Raw genomic sequence first — 20,784 nt, forward strand, 5'->3', positions numbered from 1 at the left:
GAACAACAGGTTATCTTGAAAGTACCACTAGTATCATTCTAAAGGGTGAATTTTTTTTTTTTCTGCTTTAGAGAGAAAAAAATTTTTTAAGCAATACTAGATGTTCACTTTGCTTGACAATTCAGATTGGCACCCTTGACCATGAGCTCATGACTTCAATGAATCCTATCTTTATAAAGTTAACAAGAAGTACAGAAGAAAATGGAAACATTCATTAAAAAGATATGTGTACTCCCACATTCACTGCAGCACTGTTTACAATAGCCATGATACAGAAACAACCTAAGTATCTATGGATGGATAAACAGATAAATAATTCAGACAGAAAAAGACAAATGATCTCACTGTATATAGAATAAAATCAAATTAATTTTAAAAAGCAAAACAAAAAACCAAGCAATACAGAGAACAGATTGGTAGATGCCAGAGGTGGAGGGGGTAGGCGTTGAAAAAATGGTACAAGCTTCAAGTTATAAAATAAATAGGTCATGGAATGTAATGTACAATACATTGGAATGTAATGTACAATATGTGACTATAGTCATAATACATGGAATGTAATGTACAATATGTGACTATAGTCATAATACATAATACTCTATTATATATTTGGAAGCTGCTAAGAAAAAAATTTTGTATAATTTTATATAGTGAAAAATGTTAACTAGACTTAGTGTGGTAATCATGTCACAATATATACAAATAATGAACCACTGTATTATAGACCTGAAACTAATGTAATACATCAATTATACCTGATTTTTTTTTAAGTTAAAAACAACAACAAAAAGTACAATTCTAACTGTAGTCCAGACAAGAAAAAAAACTTCTTTTTGGTGAAAACATGATCCATTCTGCTTTGACTTGTGTTAAATCTGTATGAATACTGATTTTCTCCACCAGAAGCATTCAACCATTAAAGGTATGTATACTTTTTAAAGTTTTAAAATGACCAAAGAAATATCCAATATATATTACTTGATAAATTTGATAACTAAGTACTTGATATCTGACTATAAAGACACAATTCAAAACAAAGACCCAACTATTTTACTGTCTTTTATCTGTACCTTTGAGATTGTTACTCTGCCTTTCTGTTTATACATACAACTGATCACAAATGAAAACTTTTAGTAAAAATGCAATTAAAAAAAAAAGCAATGTGGGAAATACTTCATCCAAGATAAAGTCTTCTTCCTCTAATTAAAACAAATAATTATAACTTCTAGATAAGGCCAAAGAAAAAACTTAGGAAGAAAAGCTGTTATCCTCAAGACTCTCATATATTGCTATGCTCCAACAACATATAGCTCATCAGCATATAAACAGCCCCAGTCCCTGTCTTTAGACAGCATCCCTGCATTCATTTCTTCAGTCAAGGATAAACAACCTTGGGGATTTATCCTATAGGCCCTAGCTACTTTGTTCCTTTGAAATTCAATAAACTAGTTTTAATTATAAATGAGTAGTATAGTATCCACATTCAAGAGCAACAAGTTCATCCTTTACGAATTATCCTAATTGCAGTGTCAATTACATTTTTATAAATAGTGCTTCTTTCCCTCAACCAGACTGTAACCACAATGGAGGCAGGAATGACAGTCTATGGACTTCTATGTCCCTAGTCCCACAAACAGTCTCCTAAACACACAGTAAGGGCTCAGTATATGCTCTAGTCTTTTTCCACTAGAAAAGGCTTCTGGCCAGGCTTCCAGGTACCTTGGCCGACCATTCAAAACTCTCTACTACTCATTCCCAACTTGATTTTCCAACTCATCTCCCGTTATTCAATTCCTCTGTCCCTCAGGTATCTTATGCGTCACTCATACTAGGGAATTAACCATTCCCCAAATTCTCTCCGTACTCCCTTACCTCCAAGCCTTCACTCAAGCTGGTACTAAGGGGAAAACTATTCTGATTTGGTTGTCCAGAGCAGATCTGGATTCGAGTCTGGCTCTACCACTTCTGGGCTAAGGAAACTTGGATAGTTTGCTGATTCAACTTTTCCAAGCGTCACTTATTTCACTTGGTAAGTGACAGTAATAATTCCTGTCTCACAGATTTATCATTAAAGAATAAATGAGAACACTGATATAAAGCATTTTATACCTTAAAGTACTCTAGCTCAGAGATCCCCAACCACTGGGTCACAGTCCAGTTAACAGTCTGTGGCCTGTTCGAAACTGGGCTACACAGCAGGAGTTGAGCAGAGGACAAGCGAGTGAAACTTCATCTGTATTTACAGCCACTCCCCATCACTCGCATTACTGCCTGAGCTCAGGAAAACAAGCTCAGGGCTCCCACTGATTCTGCATTGTGAGCTGTATAATTATTTCATTATACATCACAATGTAATAATAATAGAAATAAACTGCACAATAAATGTAATACACTTGAATTACCCTGAAACCATCCCCCACTGCCACCCCAGTCCATGGAAAAACTGTCTTCCACAAAGCCAGCCCCTGATACCAAAAACACAGGGACTGTGTACCCAATAGGTTGGGGGACCACTGCTATAGCTAATGTATTTTTAAGTACACTAGCTACTATTTAGGTATGAAATAACCTTCTTCACTAGACTAGAAGACACTTTTTTCCCACTCATAGCCTCCTCTTCTCCCACAGCAATTAGTTTGTTGATTAGCACAGTCTACCAGACACTGCACACGACACCCACTGTTCTAATGATGATCATAAAACAGCTCCAAAGTTGCAACCTTCAAAAGCCACAGAGTCTACCATCAGGAGAAAATGTCAGAACTAGGAGACTGACTCAGATCAAGAATCCGAAGGACTAGTTTTCAAAAGCCCACAAACTAAGAAACGGCACATACACAAAGATTCAGAATGTCATCCACAAAATTGGTTTTGTGTTTTTAAGAACCTAATTGATATTTCACAAATGTCATTTTATTCTTTGCAAAAAGAAGCAAAAGAGACGTGCTTCTGAAGGGCTAAAATATAACTGCTCCACACACACATTAAATGCTCAGTATTAACTATAGTTACTTTTACTGATACCCAGCAGAGTTTTTTAGAGTGATTCAGAATTTACAGACAGCATTCCTGTTTAATCCTCAAAACGAACCTTTTTAGAGAGGTTATTCATCCCACTTATAGACTCATTAAGGTAAGCCAAGTGGTCAGTGGCAGAATTGTGAGTAAATTTATGTCCTTCAAGTTCAGATTATGACTTTCTTATCTTTTTGTTGTTCAGATTTTACAAAGATGAAGCTAATTTCAGCCTCTGTATAGGAATATTCTCCTTTAGGTAATGTTTAACCTTAAGTAGATGAGTGACTATGTAATGGTTCCACTATACCACTTATTATACCTGTTTCCCTAAATGAAATAAAACAAGCGAGCTCTGTTGGGTCTTACGAGAAAATATGCATCTGCTTCTGAGAGGACAGATCTGGAGTAAGAAACCAGTGGAAAAAAGTTCATTCTGTTCTGATGGACAGAAACTGAACCCTGGCCCATACTACAGCTGCTATATCTGGGGTTCCATCCAGGCCATTAACTCCAGTGCCCTAAAATCCAGTCTTATTCTTCAAGCCCACTTCAAAACAGGATAGAGAGGAACCCCAGTAATTGGACCATGGCTCAGGAATCACAAACGTCAAGCCACTTTCACGTTAAGATGATAGGGGCAACAGGTCCAGACACAACAGTCCTCTTCCTTGGGGAGGGGGTGGAGGAGTCAGGGCTGCAACGCCCTTTTATTAAAGTACTAAGTTTATCTGGCTCACATAAGTTGTAAAATATCAAGGTTAGCCCATTAATGTTATTCTGTAACAGACTTCAAGTCCAGCACTGGTTCCACAACTCAGGCTATCTTAAGAGAAGTAACAAAGCACCAGAAGGAATATGTAAAACCCAGCTTGAAGGAAAAAAGTGCAGAAATGCTACTCAGCACGAGTATTATTTCTCTTTAATGTAGATGCAAAACTGTTTCAGGTGTCTTAAAAATCTGTATGTCTGGAAATCACCTACCTTATACTGCTGTAAAGAAACAGAAGGGTGTTGTCTGGTTGACTCACTCCTTGGTTCATGTTTGGATTTACTTTGCTCCAGTTTATAAAGTACCTGAGAGCTTTCCTGTATCCTACAAAACAACTTGGAGAAAAAGAAAAATGAAGTGTATGTGAGCCACATTAACCTGAAATACCAGCTTGAAATGCAAAGGAAGAACTTTCTAAATTTTTTAGACTAAAACTTCAGGCAAGGAGAGTACTGGTTTTCAAACTCTTAATATTTACCATAGCGTTTCTTTCTGACAGAAAATTAACATTTATGTTTATAAAACCAAAAACTCAAGTATTACTGCAAATCAGAATACACAGTTATTAAACCACAGTTCTCCTATTTCCCTTAGGTCAACGTGAACCTAAAGATGATTAGGTTTACTCCCTTCTATTCTCTACCAACTCTTTACCTCAGAAACACTTCAGGTGATTAATTTAAGCCAAATGATTCAATAAAGACCATTGCTAAAGGCACTTACAGAAATGATAAAAATACAAGGACATCCTTCCTCTTCTTACTAAATAAAGTTTTCTTAAAATACCTTACACCCTGGACCTCCCGGTGGCCCCATGGTTAAGACTCCATGCTTCCACCTCAAGGGGCACAGGTTTGATCCCTGATTAGGAAACAAAAACCCCAAATGCCATGAGGTATGGCCAAAAATATATATTTTTAAAGTACTTTAAAAAAATACCTTACACACTGAAAACTCCAGTGCTAGATTTTTTTTTCCCCCTTTCAAAAAAAGAGCTCAAGGTTGATTTATTACACCAAAGTGAATGGACTTTTTTCACTCTGGATTTTAAGCCCAAATGTAAACTCAATTGGATCACAGAACAAGCAATTCACAGAAGTGCCACGAAGAGCTCTGGTAGTCCAATTCCACGACCCTTCTTCCCATACTCTTCCCAAATCTGGGCTCTTTCGAAAAATATTTTTCAGGGCAAAGTTTACCACTTTCCTACACTTTCTGAAGAGAAATTTTACCTTTTTAAGAAGAGAACAAATCTGTTGTCGCACTCCTGGAGACTGACTGTTAAGATTGTATGTGATAAAGAACTGGATCCACTGCATTTCTTCTGTGGAAACGATTTCTGTGCTTCGATTACTTTCACAAAGCAAGCCTAATGTATCAATCCGTACCTAAAATACACCAAAGAATAAGATGTTCATTTTTCAGTGATGTGTTAGTTGCTCAATATGTCCAACTGTATGCGACCCTATGCACTCTAGCCTGCCAGGCTCCTCTGCCCATGGACTTTTTCAGGTGAGAATAGTGGAGTAGGTAGCTATTTCCTTCTCCAGGGGATCTTCCCAACCCAGGGATCAAACCCAGGCCTCCTGCATTGCAGGCAGATTTTTTACCAAGACAAAAGCAAAGCCTAAACCACTTAACATGTTTAATTATCTACACAGATATCAAAGACAGAAAAGAAAGATAAATCTCAGTGTACATATATGTATTTCAGAAAAGTCCTATAATCCCAAAGATCCTGTGATTACTTCTTATAAAATTATTTCATTAAATGTACAAACTGAGTATTTACAAAAGTTAAAAATCTTGAAGATTCTTATTCCACAGTAATGTTTAACTACATTCCTTTTCCTCAGTGACCATTGTGCCCCAGCACCACATCACCTCACTCTCCAATTATTGCCATGAACTTCTCACTGGTCTCCTGGGTTCTTTTTGCTCCCACTCTGAAAATTCATCTCTGTTTCCATTCATGCCACTTTCCTGGCTGAAGGTGGAGTGACTCTGGCTCCCAGTTACCAACTGGATAAAACCTGAAATCTTCAGCCTAGCACTGAATGCATCCATAAAATGGACAAAGGACTCCATTCTCGCCAAACAATGTCCTTAGTCACCCTCCAGTCCTTGTTTACTTGTGTCCTTCCAGTTTGAGTGGGCATGAGGGCTTCCCTGCCTCGAATCACTTTCCTACTCAACCATCACCTATACTCAGACGAGTCTCTTCTAAGCTTTCCAAGTTCTTATGCATAATGATATACTTGTGCCATCTTTTAAAAGACTTTCCAGTTGTCTTATGAAGGTTTTCTTATTCCCTAAACTAAACTTTAAGTAGCCCAAGTGCAATGTCTACATGTTTCACATCCTTCTTATGGAGCCTTAAAACAGCGTGGGCATAATGTTGGGGGCTTCCATATTGCATACTATTAATAAATGAATAAATGAATCAGAGATGTACTGCATACTATTAATAAATGAATAAATGAATCAGGGATCTACTGCATGTATGAATTCCCAATTACATTGTTCACTTACTTGGCAGTGCTGATGAATTAAGCCTTGCTTTATTCTTTCACTGGACACAAGGTCCCTCCAGGCATCAGTTGCAGACTGAAGATGTCCATGAGCTCGAGCTGTTCTTAGACAAGCCATCAAAGCTCCCAGAGCCCCTCCGCTGTCATAAGATCCTAAGGATGGAAAAGATTACTGTTGTCTCAAAAACACAGCAACAAAGACCACCACTGTGCTATTAACAACTTCAACAATTCCCATTTCCCATTAACATTGTTATTTCACGAAGTAAAAATTGTATTTTTAGCTAAACTCTAACATGAATTAATGTTCCTATTATAAAATCATTATTTAAAAGGATTTAATAGGTCTTATGTCAATGATTTCTGTAAACTGAACCCACTTACTGTTAACTTTAAGAAATCATAATTTTTGGCTGATCTTTTTACCTTTTCCTTGACAGTTAGAAAATAAACCAGGAAAAAAAAATCAGGTTTAATTTAATCAGAAATATTTAAAACAATAAAAATAACTAAAATGATTTTCAGCCAAAAATAAGAAAAACACTTCTGTGGCTAAACACCATTATTTCTCTAAAAACAAACACCGAACCTATCTGTATATCTTGGAGTTACTGTGTCTTCTTAGTAAAGAAGATAAAAGAGGATCACAAAGACCCTGATGCTTTCAGAGGCCAGGACATCAGCTGTTACTAACAGGACAGGGAGCTCTGGGCTCACAGGAGACCTTGATTTAATATAAAGACTGTCTAGCTTCAGAACAGACTCACGGATCCTCAGCTTTAGATGGCTTCTCAAAAATGCAAGAGGATTATTGTTAAAGATTATAAATAATGGCTCATTTCTATGTACAGGAATCAAATCTTCCAGCTAGCTCATGGTTATTCTTTGAAGGATTGAAAGAATAACTTAAATTTTATTTGGAAATAACCTTAAAATGTGATGGAGGGTACCTATTCCCACTGCATTAAATAGAATATAATAAATGTAAGCTTTACATGATGAATCAGGATCATTGTTTTATACATTAATTACTATATTATGCTTTAATGCAGTGATTTCTTCAAAGTTACTGAATTCCAGTGGGATGTTTATACTTACTCTCAACAGCCAGAGAGAGTTTTTTCCTGAGGTCATGCTTCTAAATTTTTCTCTCTTTCCTAGAGACAAGTACTTACTACTACTAATTTACCTGTCTTTAACCTTGCCTACCAGAGAAGGCAATGGCACCCCACTCCAGTACTCTTGTCTGGAAAATCCCATGGACGGAGGAGCCTGGTAGGCTGCAGTCCATGGGGTCGCTAAGAGTCGGACACGACTGAGCGACTTCACTTTCACTTTTCACTTTCATGCATTGGAGAAGGAAATGGCAACCCACTCCAGTGTTCTTGCCTGGAGAATCCCGTCTCCAGGATTCATAGACGTGGCTGCCGTCCATGGGGTCGCACAGAGTCGGACACAACTGAAGTGACTTAGCAGCAGCAGCAGCAACCTTGCCTACATCAATTTGTAATTACTATCTCAACCACCTGAATAAGTAAATTATATAAAACACACAAACATCTACTCCAGGCTGACAACCAAATAATAAAAACTTGGTAAAATGAATTAAAACCTAGTAATAAAGGAAAACTCATAATCATAACTGCAATCAATCTTTAGCTTACAGAAATGACTTTAGCCCAAAAACCTATTTGGCTGGATATAGAAACATTCATTTCAATACAAAATTTCTATCTTTAATATCCTCCTTTACTATTTATAGACATGGTAATATTAAAATTTGAATATGGCCAACATCTCAGGTAGGTACCTCTATTTAAGCAGCTTAACTAGAAATTACTAAAACAAAAAAATTCATTTTCTTACCTGTTTTAGCATCAGCAGAAGTCTGAAGAATCTTTACCATATAGCTTAAGCTCTCAGGGTTGCAGTTCAGTAATTTTGGCAAGTAATAATCAATCACATAAGATTTCTGATCCAGATTTCCTTCACACAGTACACAAAGAAGAGGAGAAACCCAAGTCTCGTGCCACTTGTCAATCCAAGTGTTGTCGACAGCCTGGGATTTCAAACGACTCTTATGATTTTTAAACATGGTTTCCAAGAGGTCACTTGCATAAGGCACCAGAGACTGGTCCCCCATCACCTCTAAGATTTGCGATGGAATGGTTTTAGCTAATGCCAAGATATGGTCAATTCCTATGAAGCCTACTAAACAACCAAGGCATGTGTACTTTCCTTTACTATGCCATTCCAATCGCAGAAGACTCTCGGTCAGTTCAAAAATGAAACGATCAGCAGACAAATCTGAACCTGACTCTTCTACAGTGAGCTGGTGCATTTGGAGAATATTTCTGAATATGATTTGGGTTTGGTGTCTCAAGGCATCCAGTGGATGTTCCCAGTGGGTATAGACATAGTCCAAAAGCCTCCTAACCACATCTGCATTCCCATTCAGGTTGTCCTTTAGGCTTGGGGAACTTGAGTCAAGGACTTGTATAGCTGAATTAGTCCAAGATGCCAAAATCCTAGACAGAAACATTTCCAGGGTTGACTCCTTGATCCTGAAAAAAAATGAGGCACGTTAGTATAAACTGACAAATAAAAGGAGTCTAATTTTATAATCATTTAGACCTTAAAAATATAAAGAATGATCATAAAATTATCATTATATTTACAACAAAAATACGACACAGCCAAAACAAATCTCAAATCTTTCCATTTTGTAAAAGTTAATCCAAAAAAGCACCCAAGGAAACGTGGTTCATTATTTTAACTGTGGTGATGGTTTCACAGGTGTTTAAAAATGTACTCAGGGGCCAGGGAGGGGGAATATTAGAGTGAATCAGCTTTCTCTGGGGGGAAATGAAATTATTCTAAAGTTGATTATGGTGAGAGTTGTACAACCCTATAAATATACTGAAGAAAAATAACTGAAATTGCACAATTTAAGTAGGTGAATTGTATGGAATGTAAATTATACCTCAATAAAGCTGTTTAATGACTTTAAAATGTACATAACTTACATTTAAAAAAAAAACACAAAATACAATCCAATGAAGTCAGAGACCTCATTACAGTTCTGGCCTGGGTGCTTGTAGGTGATATGCTGTTAGGTAAGCATTTACTTTGCTAAGCTTCATTTTACCCATTCAATAGATTGGGTTTCCTATCCTATCTATCAGACATGTGAGGATCACACTGAACTACCTATGTTGATGTTATTCATAAACTCAAAAGCTTTATCCATACACAAATATTTATGGTTTTTAAAAATGCTTACATAGGAGACTGAATGCTAAAATTAATTTGACAAATTGTCACAAGTTAACCTGCACTAAAATTTCTCTCTCTCTGTGCCATCATCCCATCTTCTGTTCTACTTTCACACTCACTTCATTCTCTACACATATCTCCCTTTTAATTTACGATTACCCTGACCACTTTTCACTGAATTACTAAGCAAGCTAACTTAACTGCCATCTTATAAATGTCTGACAAGCAAAGCAAAATATGAGACGAAACTCACTGTGAACTCAAGGTGAACAAAACACGCACAGTATTCAGGAGCAGGGCCTCCCCACTGGGGCCCATCCTCCCCTCCTGCCAGTCCAACATAGTGAGTGTCCCCTGACACAGGAAGAGGAGAGCTGACGGGGGGACATCAGCACAACAAAGGCTCTTGCAGCAGCTCAAAAGCCACTCGGGGGCGCTGGTGGGGTCCACGGAACGGAGAAGCACGCTGCTTATCTGCAAAAATACAACAGAGCTGATACACATAAAGCCTCTAAAACTTTCCAGAGATACTTCAAAATATAAATGCAAAATGCTCTCTCCCCTGAAACATCCTAGGAAAAACAGCTGAACCTAAACGCAAAAAGCCACAAGAGTTAAAATTATTATATCAAAAGGAAAAAAACTGAATCTAAGTATATGAACCCTTTTGCTGGTCTGAATGTACTGGGCGAGCACAACACATTGCCCCCTGCAGGTGGATAAGCGTACTAACTAATGCTTTTTTTAGAGGTGGTTTGAGAAATTCGAATTTTTAAACTTTATTCTACTTTGTGTGAGCTCATAAAACAGTACACATCTATTTTGCATCAAGTAATTTTGCTCTTAGTAAAGAACTAAAATAAGTTTCCTCAATAAGAAAAAAATACTGCTAGTACTAAATCCAAGAATTATGGCCCAAATTATGAACTTACACTTTCCATATAATCAAATTCACTGAACAACTAACTGATTCTAGTGCAATATCTGGGTTAGTCTTAAGGAAAATAACATATTTACCAAAAAGTTATAACCAAATATACCTATACATCAATCTCTGCATAATTTTTTTTTTCAGTTCCACCAGTTTATTGCTACCAACCCATGTTCCTCCACCCTCCTCATGCATGAGTACTCAGTCATGTAACCCCATGGACTGCAGCCCACCAGGCTCCTCTGTCCATGGACTTTTTCAGGCAAGAATACTGGAGTGGGTTGCCATTTCCTTCTCCATCTGTATAATTTTAATGTTATAAATATCTTTTATGATACTGAAAGATGGAACTGAAAACAATGCTAGAAAAAAACAAGGATATACACCCAAAAATGTTGACAATGATTATCTTCATGAGATGGATTTACATGTGACTATTATTGCCTTCTTTCTGCTTTATCCAAATTTTTGAAACTGTCACTTATTTTCTTTATTATTTATGTGGCTGTGTTGGGTCTTAGTTGCACCATGTAGGATCTTTTGCTGAGGCTCATGGGCTCTCTAGTTATGGCATGGAGGCTCAGTAGTTGCAGTGTGTGGGCTTGGCTGCTCCTTGGCATGTGGGATCTTTAGTTCCCCAATCAGGGATTGAACCTATGTCCCCTGTATTGCAAAGTGGACTCTGAACCACTGGACTGCCAGGGAAGTCCCAAGACTGTCACTCATTATAAGAGAAAAGGGTAATCAGAAAGACTATGAAAAAAAATGTTTTAATTCACTCTTTATAACTATTTTTAAAACATGTTTAACTATCAACAAAGTACAATCCTAAAAAGGACATGTACTTACCAAATCAGGAATCTTTTCAGGTGGATGAAACATAGCCTTAATAAAAAGAATAACAGCTAATCCAGATGTACTCTGAATTGTCTGTAAGAGACCATCTATTTGCAAAAAAGCAGAAAGCATGTATTAAATGATGATAGACACTGTGGTATAATAGAAAGAGCACATGCTGTGGGGCCAGAGAGTACTGGGTGCAATTTCTAGCTTGACCACTTACTAGGTGATTAAGACTAGATTAAGTTATTTCACTTCCCAGGGATTCAGTTTTCTCTTATGTAAATTGAGGAAAAAATAACTCCATCTGACACAATTGTTGTAAGGTTGAAATAGATAATGAACATAAAGGCTTCTATGCTCAGCACACAAATACTCAATCCAAACATCCATTCTCTCTTCCTCTCCATCTACTGCCTCCCAGCACATGCCTCAGCAGTACCTCCTGGCCCCTCTCTTCCACTGCTGTGTATGCATCTCAACTCCCATGTACATTACTTTTTCTGAAAGTGATCTCAGGGCTTGTGTAAAGAGCCTACATCAGTACTAATTACAAACTCTGCTCTCACTGGCACTGTACCCAATGTAACCAAACAGTGCTGGTGTACTTCTTTTCATTATCTATTAGCCTCTGGTTTGTAAGAAAGTATACAAAATAATATAGTGGATTATTCAACATGGGGTAAGAATTATGAATAGCTACTATAAACGATCTTCCAAAAATTTATTCTGCCCTTCATCCCACAGTTGTTAACTATGACTTTGATTGGGACATTCATGTGCCCAGGCAAAGACAGGCTACCTGTTTCCTCAATCTTCCTTACAACTGAAGGTACCAGAGGACAATTTAGGCCAATGGAATATAAGTAGAAATCTTTCGGCTATTTTTTTTCTTTCAGATTAAAGGTAAAGATGTAACTGGTCCTCTTTCCTACCCTGAATACAGACAAGAGGTCTGGAGGCAGAGTAGTCATACAGTAACCATGAAACAGCAAACACGTGCACGAAAGCAACATACTGAAGACGGCAAAGCAGAAAGGCAGAAATGCTTCATCCATTTAAAAAAATGTGATATGTCCTTTAATCTACAGGTGCCCCCTTCGCCTTTTTCTTCTTGTTATAATTTCTATTGAAGAACTCTGGCCTCTTAACCTGTACTGCTGCTGCTGCTGCTGCTGCTGCTGCTAAGTCGCTTCAGTCGTGTCCGACTCTGTGCGACCCCATAGACGGCAGCCCACCAGGCTCCCCCGTCCCTGGGATTCTCCAGGCAAGAACACTGGAGTGGGTTGCCATTTCCTTCTCCAGTGCATGAGAGTGAAAAGTGAAAGTGAAGTAGCTCAGTCATGTCTGACTCTTCGCGATCCCATGGACTGCAGCCCACCAGGCTCCTCCGTCCATGGGATTTTCCAGGCAAGAGTACTAGAGTGGGGTGCCATTGCCTTCTCCATTTAACCTGTACAGTTTTCCACAATCTGGATGTTTATTTACCCCTAGCACAATTCAACACATTCTTCTGCCCTCTGTAATTCCTGCAAACTGGCAGGTGACTGAGAGACGGAACAATCTCAAGTTCAATCCCTTTGGGAAAAACTGCAAGTGGTAAAATCAAGACCGCAAAGCAATAGGCACGTGTTATCTGGTTGTCTCTTTCTGTAATGTTAACAGCCGTTGATGCTTAATGCCCATCTCAACTCACTGGGAGTTACAGAAGGGTGATATTCTATCATTTCAGCTTCTTGGTTGAAATACTTTAAAAAAAAAAAAAAAAAAGACATTTTCTCTCATTAATCACTTGGTTTCCTGGTGGTACAGATCATATGGACAGAATCAACATGAGACAGAAGGAGGAAGAATGACCCCACAGTGACCACGGGCATGATTTGAAGGAAGCACCTGCTGCTAAGGAAAAATGTATGGGTTACACTAAACTTTCCAGATCTTACCTTCAAATTTGGAAATTTCTCAAGAATTTTCTTTCACTTTTTAAAGCCTGTGGCTTTTCAACACTAAGGTTGTTACGTTTTCTGCTTTGTATGCAACACACACACACATACACAGACACACACACATTTAGAAAAGTCCTGAAGTGTTATCCCGATAAGTTGAACTGGTATCTTTGAAAGAAAAAGTATTAAAACCTTATAATCCAGGATCTTTCCGCACTTTGAGGGGCTGAGGGAAAGGAAGTTCTATTATCACAGCTAAGTATTGAATATCTCATACTATTAGAAGTGAAAACAGATTAACACTCAATTATAATCATCACTGTATGTTTCATACTTACCATCACTTAAAAAGTTGGTAAACATACTCAGCAGTCCACACATACTTTGCCAGGTAGGAGAATTCTTCAAATGAAGTCTCTGGAAACCCTGTACTTTCTGTACTAACATCACCGAAACTCTAATGCTCACCAACAAGTCATTCATCAACTGTGTTTGAACAATATGATTTCCAGCCAATTTTCTACAACAAAAAAAAGACATTATTACAAAAGAAAAGTCAAAATGTCACCTCTTTTCTCATCAAAATAATTCCTCATCAAACTGCCAAAATCAATTTTAGATTATAACCAACATCTATGCCTCTTTTTTCCATTCCCAGAAATATTCAATTATGTAGACATTTATTGCAAACTTTTGACACTCTTTTAACTTAGCTCAAAACTTTCCCTTTTTCTCTTCTAATGGCTAACCTCATTTCTTGTTTTTAAGAGTAAAAATAACAAATCAAGAATAAATGACACAATTTTAAAATCTGAACACTCCCTAACTTTACAATTTCCTTGACCTAACTTCCAAAATGCTCTTAGATTTTCTATTTCACTTTTTTCAGGCTTCTGAGACAACATGGCTAATTCATCCTCTTCTCCCTGATGTCCTTACATTAGATTTCACCACAACTCAGTACTTACCTCTTCTGTCTATCTAACTCACTCCCTTGATGCTGAGTTCATTTAGCTTATAAGCTTTAAATTATAATCTATATGCTGACAATTCCCCAGTTTTCATCTCCAGCCCAGACCTCTCTTCCTAATTCCAGACTTGTATGTACAACTTTGTATTCAATATCTTCACCTGGATGTCTGACACACTTATCTGCAACTCCATACTCGCTCCACCTGCTAGAATCTCTATCCTACAGAAAATGCAATTATCCTTGATTCCTTTCCCACTCATCCTATCTGTAAGAAAATCCTGTGGTTCTACCTTCAAAACATATCCATTATCAGACCACCTCCACTGCTACTCCCAGCCACTCTCATCTCTCCCTCACTGTTACTGCCAGAGTCTGAACTAGTCTCCCAGCTTCTATGCCTGCCACTCGCAGTCTGCTCTCAACACAGCAGAATGCAAGAGTGATATAAAAAGAAAAATCAGGGGAAACGGTTTGGGGGTTCCTCAAATAGTTACACATAGAATATTTATATGATCCAGCAATTCTACTCCTAAGTATACACCAAGAGCACTGAAAGTAGAGACTCAAACTGTTATTTATATATCAATGTTTACAATAGCATTATTCACATTAGCCAAAAGATAGAAACAACCCAAATGTTTATCAACAAGCAAGTGCATAAACAAAATATGGTCTATGCATACAATGGAACATTAGCCAAAAGATAGAAACAACCCAAATGTTTATCAACAAGCAAGTGCATAAACAAAATATGGTCTATGCATACAATGGAATATGATTTCACCATAAAAAGGAGTGAAATTCTGAAACAAATTACAACAAAGATTAACCTTTAAAACATTATAAGTAAGTCAGACAAAAAAGACAAATACTGTATCCTACTTATTTGAGGTACCCAGAATTCAAAGAGACAGAAAGTAGAATAGAGGCTACCAGGGGTTTGGGGAAGAGATAAAAAGACAGTGAATTTTCTTTTGGATACATTGAATCTGAGGCACCTGTAAAACATGCAAGTTGAGATGTCCAGAAGACAACCACTAAAGTAGTCTACCACTTCGAGAAGAGATCTAACTTGGAGTGATAAATTTGGGCATCCTAAATATAGCAATGTAGGTGACACCAAAGAAGTGGACAATACTAAGCAGTCAAAACAAACAGAATGGAAAGACAGAACCCACACCGAAGAGATGAGCAGAGAAAGAGAAGCCTAGAGGGGACAAGAAGGAGCTCCAGGTAAGGCAAAAGAGACCTTGGGTTAAACATGGCACACAGGTGTTACTTTTACTCTCCCCTCAGAGCCTCCCTAAACCACAGCCAAGGGATTTACAACATTAAAAGACATAAATACACAAGGGCAACAAACAGACAAGACAATACTAAAATTTAAGTAGCAGATGGATGAGTGATAACTGACTTAACAGGATCAAGAATGATTCTGAATCCTAAGTCAGAGAACACACCCAGAGCAACCTGATTTGCAGCCCCTAAAGGCTAAAAAATTGTTGCCACCAGGTGCTCCTTGACATGAAGGAAAATGTAGGGATGAAAACAGGAAGAGTGGTTACAAGTCTGCCGAAGAAGAATGCCAGCTCTGGGCCATCCCTCCCAGCTAGCAAACATTCCTTGGTTTTACCTCTAGGGACGATAAAACAGCAAGTGACTGGACAGGAAGAGAACACACAAAGTTAAGGCAATGATACCATATTGCAAGCAGGAGAATTAGGAAAATATCTGCACAATAAATGCTAAATGTCAAGATCTCAGCTTTATTCCCTCACTCAGCAACCAGAATATTAAGTCAATGGTTTGAAAGGTTCTTCCTTGGCAAATCCACTACCCATGCAAAAGACCTAAAGATACTGACATCAAGGGTTCCCCAAAGAAACAGTCCAGCTAGACCAGACTTCAATAAAGCCTACAATCAACCCCATCCATACCTGTGTGTGTGCTTAGTCATTCAGTCATGTCCAACTCTTTGCAACCCCATGGATTGCAGCCCACCAGGTTCCTCTGTCCATGGGGTTCTCCAAGAAAGAACACTGGAGTGGGTTGCCATGCCCTCCTCCAGGGTATTTTCCCAACCCAGGGATCGAACCCAGATCTCCTGCACTGCAGGTGGATTCTTTACTGTCTGAGCCACCAGGGAAGCCCCCATCCCTACGTAGAGATTCAAATAAGTCTCAGTGCCCCAGTCTTAAATGAGCACTCAGACAAGGATTACCAGACTTCCAAGGAAAGCTTCTGTCAACAAACATAGTGACCAAAAGCAGCAAACAAAAAGGCAGCTTGAAAGAAACTGAGACCTATGTAAAGATATGAAAACTTTAAAAAAGAAAACTCTACTATTAATATTCTCAGAGAGATAACAGAGCATATGTCATCTATGAAATAACAACAGGATGCTATGAAAAAGAAACAGTAAAGAAAAGAACTCTTCCCTTTCTCATTTATTCTCATAACTTATTTGATTTTTTTAAATTAAATATCAAATCTCAAAAAATAAATTTAAATAATTACATCTAATATTAATGGAGAGGGATGGAAAGAAGTACACCCTGGACCCTTCTTAAAAATTTCCTTGTACAAAGACAAGGCGTGTGTGCATGCTAAGTCACATCAGTCATGTCTGACTCTTTGTGACCCCATGGACTGTAGCCCACCAGGGTCCTCTGTCCATGGAATTCTCCAGGCAAGATTACTGGAGTGGGTTGCCACGCCCTCCTTCGGGGGGGTTTCCCGACCCAAGGATAGAACCCGTGGCTCCTGCGGCTCCCACACTGCAAGCAGACTCTTTACCACTCAGCCACCAGGGAAGCCCGCACAAAGATAAAGTACCACTGCAAATGTGCATACCACATGCACAGGCATGAAGACATGTAACACTTGCCTGTTTTCTTCTGAGATTTCAATTAAACTCTTCTGCAGGAAATGAAGCACTGAAACAAAAAGGGCATAAGAAAAAATCAGAGTTTAAAACTGTGGACTCTGACTTCAGCACAAGAAAATATTTAAAATCACTGCTACCTAAAACGATATCATAAAAGTAGAAATTTAAAAGGAAGGAGCATAATATACCTTCATCATCTGTAGTAATCCACCCACCGCCAAGAAACTTAAAAGAATCAGTTACAAAACAACTTATACAAGCAGTCACCTCTCAGAATAAAATAAAATAGAACTTACCATTTTCAAGAAGATTATTAACACTTGATCTACCTGTGGGGAAAAAATTAACACTGGTAAGGAGTTTCAGAACTAAAATTAACACCATTCAAAACACTGATGGAATGACAGATGTTAGCCAGAAAAAGTACCAGAAAAAAGCTAGCTTACCCAAGTCGAAGTTTTCCATACAGCAAGATATATTGTCAATAACTTTTCTGTAAGAGTACAGATCAGTACTCGTATTCAACTCTTCCTGAAGACGAGAAGTAAAACTTTGTGTAGCCTCAATTAGAAAAAATTCAGGTAGGCCATTTAGTGAGCTAGAAAAAGAACCAAATATTAAAAATTTGACCACCTTAGAGTATGTTCAAGGAAATGTTGGGGGGGAAGAGAATATTACAAATGAAGAAATACTGAACTATACCTTCAAAATACAGTCAGAGAATAACTTCACCATCATTGGAACTATCCAATGATAACCGCTATCATTGGAACTCCTTGGTCTATCATCTCTCCTCTGGTCTTCCTGTTTCCAACCTGCTTCGCTCCCTTTCCAAGGACTAACCTCAACAGAGCAGCCAGATTGATATTACTAAAACATCATTTATTCCTCTGCCTAAAACCACCCAACAATGTCCTTCTCAGTCAACGCAGTAGCCAAAGTGCTTACGATGACTTATGAGACTTTACACAATATGGCCCCCCCATCATCTCTCTGGTTCATCTTGATCCTTGTTCACTTAGCTTTAGCTACACAGCCTTCCTCCATTCCAACAACATGCCAAAGTCTTTGTACTTGTTATTTCCTCCACCTGGAATTCTCTTCTCTCAAATATCCCAAAGATTATTCCCCATTCATCATTTCCTCATCCCTTTCAGGTCAATCTCAAAGATCACCCAATCAATGACACTAAACAAAGATATCTGAAAAGACTACTATATTTTACACTGTAGCCCTCACCCCCATCCTTGGGACTCCCTTTCCTACTTCTCTGCTTTGTTTCTTTATCCATAGCACTCATTCCCTCCTATATATTTTGCTAATTTTTCTATCTCCTGTCTTCCTCTTAGAAATAACCTCCATTCTGTTTCATTCACTATGTCCCCAATGCCTAGAAGAACACTTGACACATAGTAGATAATCAGTAAAAATCTATTGAATGGGTAAATTAAATATAATGCCAATTTTACCACAGTTTATCTAAATTAACATTTTTTTTAAGAAATTGACTCAACAATTCTAAAGTTTTCCTGGAAGGAAAAAATATTGAAAAATAGGAATATTGAGGAGTACAATTTAGCAATACCTATCAAAAATTTTGATAGGCATAAGTCTGGTCAAGTAATTTCACTTCTAGGAATTCATTTCAGAGAAATACACATATATAATTATATACACAAGAATATCACTGTAGCATTATTGGAATAATGAAAACTTGAAAGCAATCTATCAATGGAGAAGAGATATGTAATATGGCACATATGAATTTCAGTGCATCCATATTATGGAGTATCTATAGCTGTTAGATAGAATGAGGACTTTTGGTGGAAATGTAAAATAGTGGAGTCATATGGAAAATTGCTTGCAAGTTCCTTGGGAAATTAAAAATAGAGTTACCATATTCAGCAATCCCACTTCTGCATATATATCCAAAAGAACTGGAAGCAGGATGGCTAAGAGATATTTGCACACCTGTGTCCAAAAAGCAGCACTACTCACAACAGTCAAGAGGAAGAAGCAACCCAAATCTCTATCAGCAGGAATGGATGGACAATGTGCTATGTAAATACAACAGAGTATTAATCAGCCTTAAAAGGAAGGAACGCGGTCATGTGTTACAACACGGATGAATCTTGAGGACATTAAGTTAGTCACAGAGAGATAAGTTCAAATATTCCACTTATACAGGCTACTAAAGTAATCAAAACCATTGAAACAGAAAGAATAATGGTGGTTGCCAGGGACGAGGGGGAGAAGGAAATAAGGAGTTCTTGTTTAGCGAGTACAGTTTCAGTTTTATAAGGTGAAAAAATTCTAGAGATCCACAGCATAATAATGTGAATACACTTAACACTACTGAACTGAACACTCAAAAATGGTTAGGATGGTAAATTTTATGTTATGTGGGGGATTTTTAACTACGACTAAAAAAAAAGTAAAGACTATACTGACATGAAAATATTTCTAAGACATTCTTTAGTAAAGAATAACCTACGAAGAAGCACCCAGAGTATAATCCCATTTATGTAAAAGCATGCATACACTAAATCCAGGGACAAGATCTACAAAGAAACACCAAAATGTTAAGTAATAACCTTTACTAAGAAAAAAGAGAGGCCAGAAATAGTGCAATGGAAAGCTCACTTTTTATTTTGTGTACTTCTATACAGCTTTAAGTTTTTACACTAAGCATATATTTCTATATTACCTATGTAATTAAAAACGTTTAAACAAAAACAGATAGGACAGAGAGAAAAAAACAGTAAGGTGACAGGTTTAAATTTAACCAATAATTACATTACATGTAAATGTACTAAACCAGGAGTCTGCAAACTATAGCCTACAGCCTATTTTTTTAAGGTCTGTGACCTAAGAAGCCTTTTACATTTTTAAAGAATTATGATAAATGAATAAACAAAACAAAACAAAGACAAAATTGTATGAATGAAATTGCTAAGTGATATATTTCATTTCAGTTTTACCAAAGAGGGAACCTTAAATACTAGTTACTTTCGGTCAAACTGAACATTTACAATGCCTAACTTTGCTTTCTTTTTTTTCTTACCTTGCCAAGACTTTCTTCAAGGGATTCTTTAGATTCAAAGAAAGATAAATGCCTGCTAAAATATCCAAACAACTTCGAATAGTGGGATCACATGTGCCATTTTTATTTGCCTTCTCCAGTAAGGGCACAATCTATAATCCAAAAAATTCAAAGTTATAGTAATTTTTTTCTAATATCAAGTATAGAAAAGTAACATGGATTCAAATACTTTAAGTCTCAATTTTAATGTGTAATATTTTCCACACTACACTGTTTTAAACACCTATTTCAATATTTATTAACTTTTTTAAACCATGCCCCCAACACTCCCTTTACCCTCCAGACCCACCTTCACTGAAAATTACTGACTTGTTAATGGCTTAAGGTACAGGAATTCTGTAGCATTACTGAAAACCAATGATACATTTAACTACTTTCCAAAAAATACTATGCAGGTTCAAATGATAAATCCTAATATCAAAGGTAAGGACAATTTTTACATTTTGCGTTAACTTTTTAATGTATCTGCTAAAAAGTTTTGAAGATCCAGATAGATAAAAATATTTTTCT

General features: G+C 37.4%; 1 protein-coding gene across 10 annotated transcripts in view; it reads right to left on the reverse strand.

Moving 5' to 3' along the window:
• Positions 1 to 20,784, reverse strand: part of THADA (THADA armadillo repeat containing) — a 332,984-nt gene that overhangs the window by 307,246 nt on the left and 4,954 nt on the right. For 8 of the 10 annotated variants that reach the window (XM_044925857.2, XM_044925858.2, XM_044925860.2 and 5 more), the window contains 12 exons: positions 20,236 to 20,366; positions 17,618 to 17,769; positions 17,468 to 17,500; positions 17,172 to 17,220; positions 13,650 to 13,831; positions 11,375 to 11,469; positions 9,848 to 10,068; positions 8,185 to 8,882; positions 6,320 to 6,471; positions 5,020 to 5,175; positions 4,574 to 4,648; positions 4,000 to 4,122 (listed from right to left, as the gene is read on the reverse strand). In XM_044925857.2, the coding sequence (XP_044781792.1) occupies positions 4,000 to 4,122; positions 4,574 to 4,648; positions 5,020 to 5,175; positions 6,320 to 6,471; positions 8,185 to 8,882; positions 9,848 to 10,068; positions 11,375 to 11,469; positions 13,650 to 13,831; positions 17,172 to 17,220; positions 17,468 to 17,500; positions 17,618 to 17,769; positions 20,236 to 20,366 (2,067 nt within the window). The remainder of the gene's footprint in view (positions 1 to 3,999; positions 4,123 to 4,573; positions 4,649 to 5,019; positions 5,176 to 6,319; positions 6,472 to 8,184; positions 8,883 to 9,847; positions 10,069 to 11,374; positions 11,470 to 13,649; positions 13,832 to 17,171; positions 17,221 to 17,467; positions 17,501 to 17,617; positions 17,770 to 20,235; positions 20,367 to 20,784) is intronic. The other 2 variants (XM_025260937.3, XM_025260934.3) reach the window with 1 other exon arrangement.

This window comes from Bubalus bubalis, chromosome 12 (assembly GCF_019923935.1).
Source record: "Bubalus bubalis isolate 160015118507 breed Murrah chromosome 12, NDDB_SH_1, whole genome shotgun sequence".
NCBI lineage: Eukaryota > Metazoa > Chordata > Mammalia > Artiodactyla > Bovidae > Bubalus > Bubalus bubalis.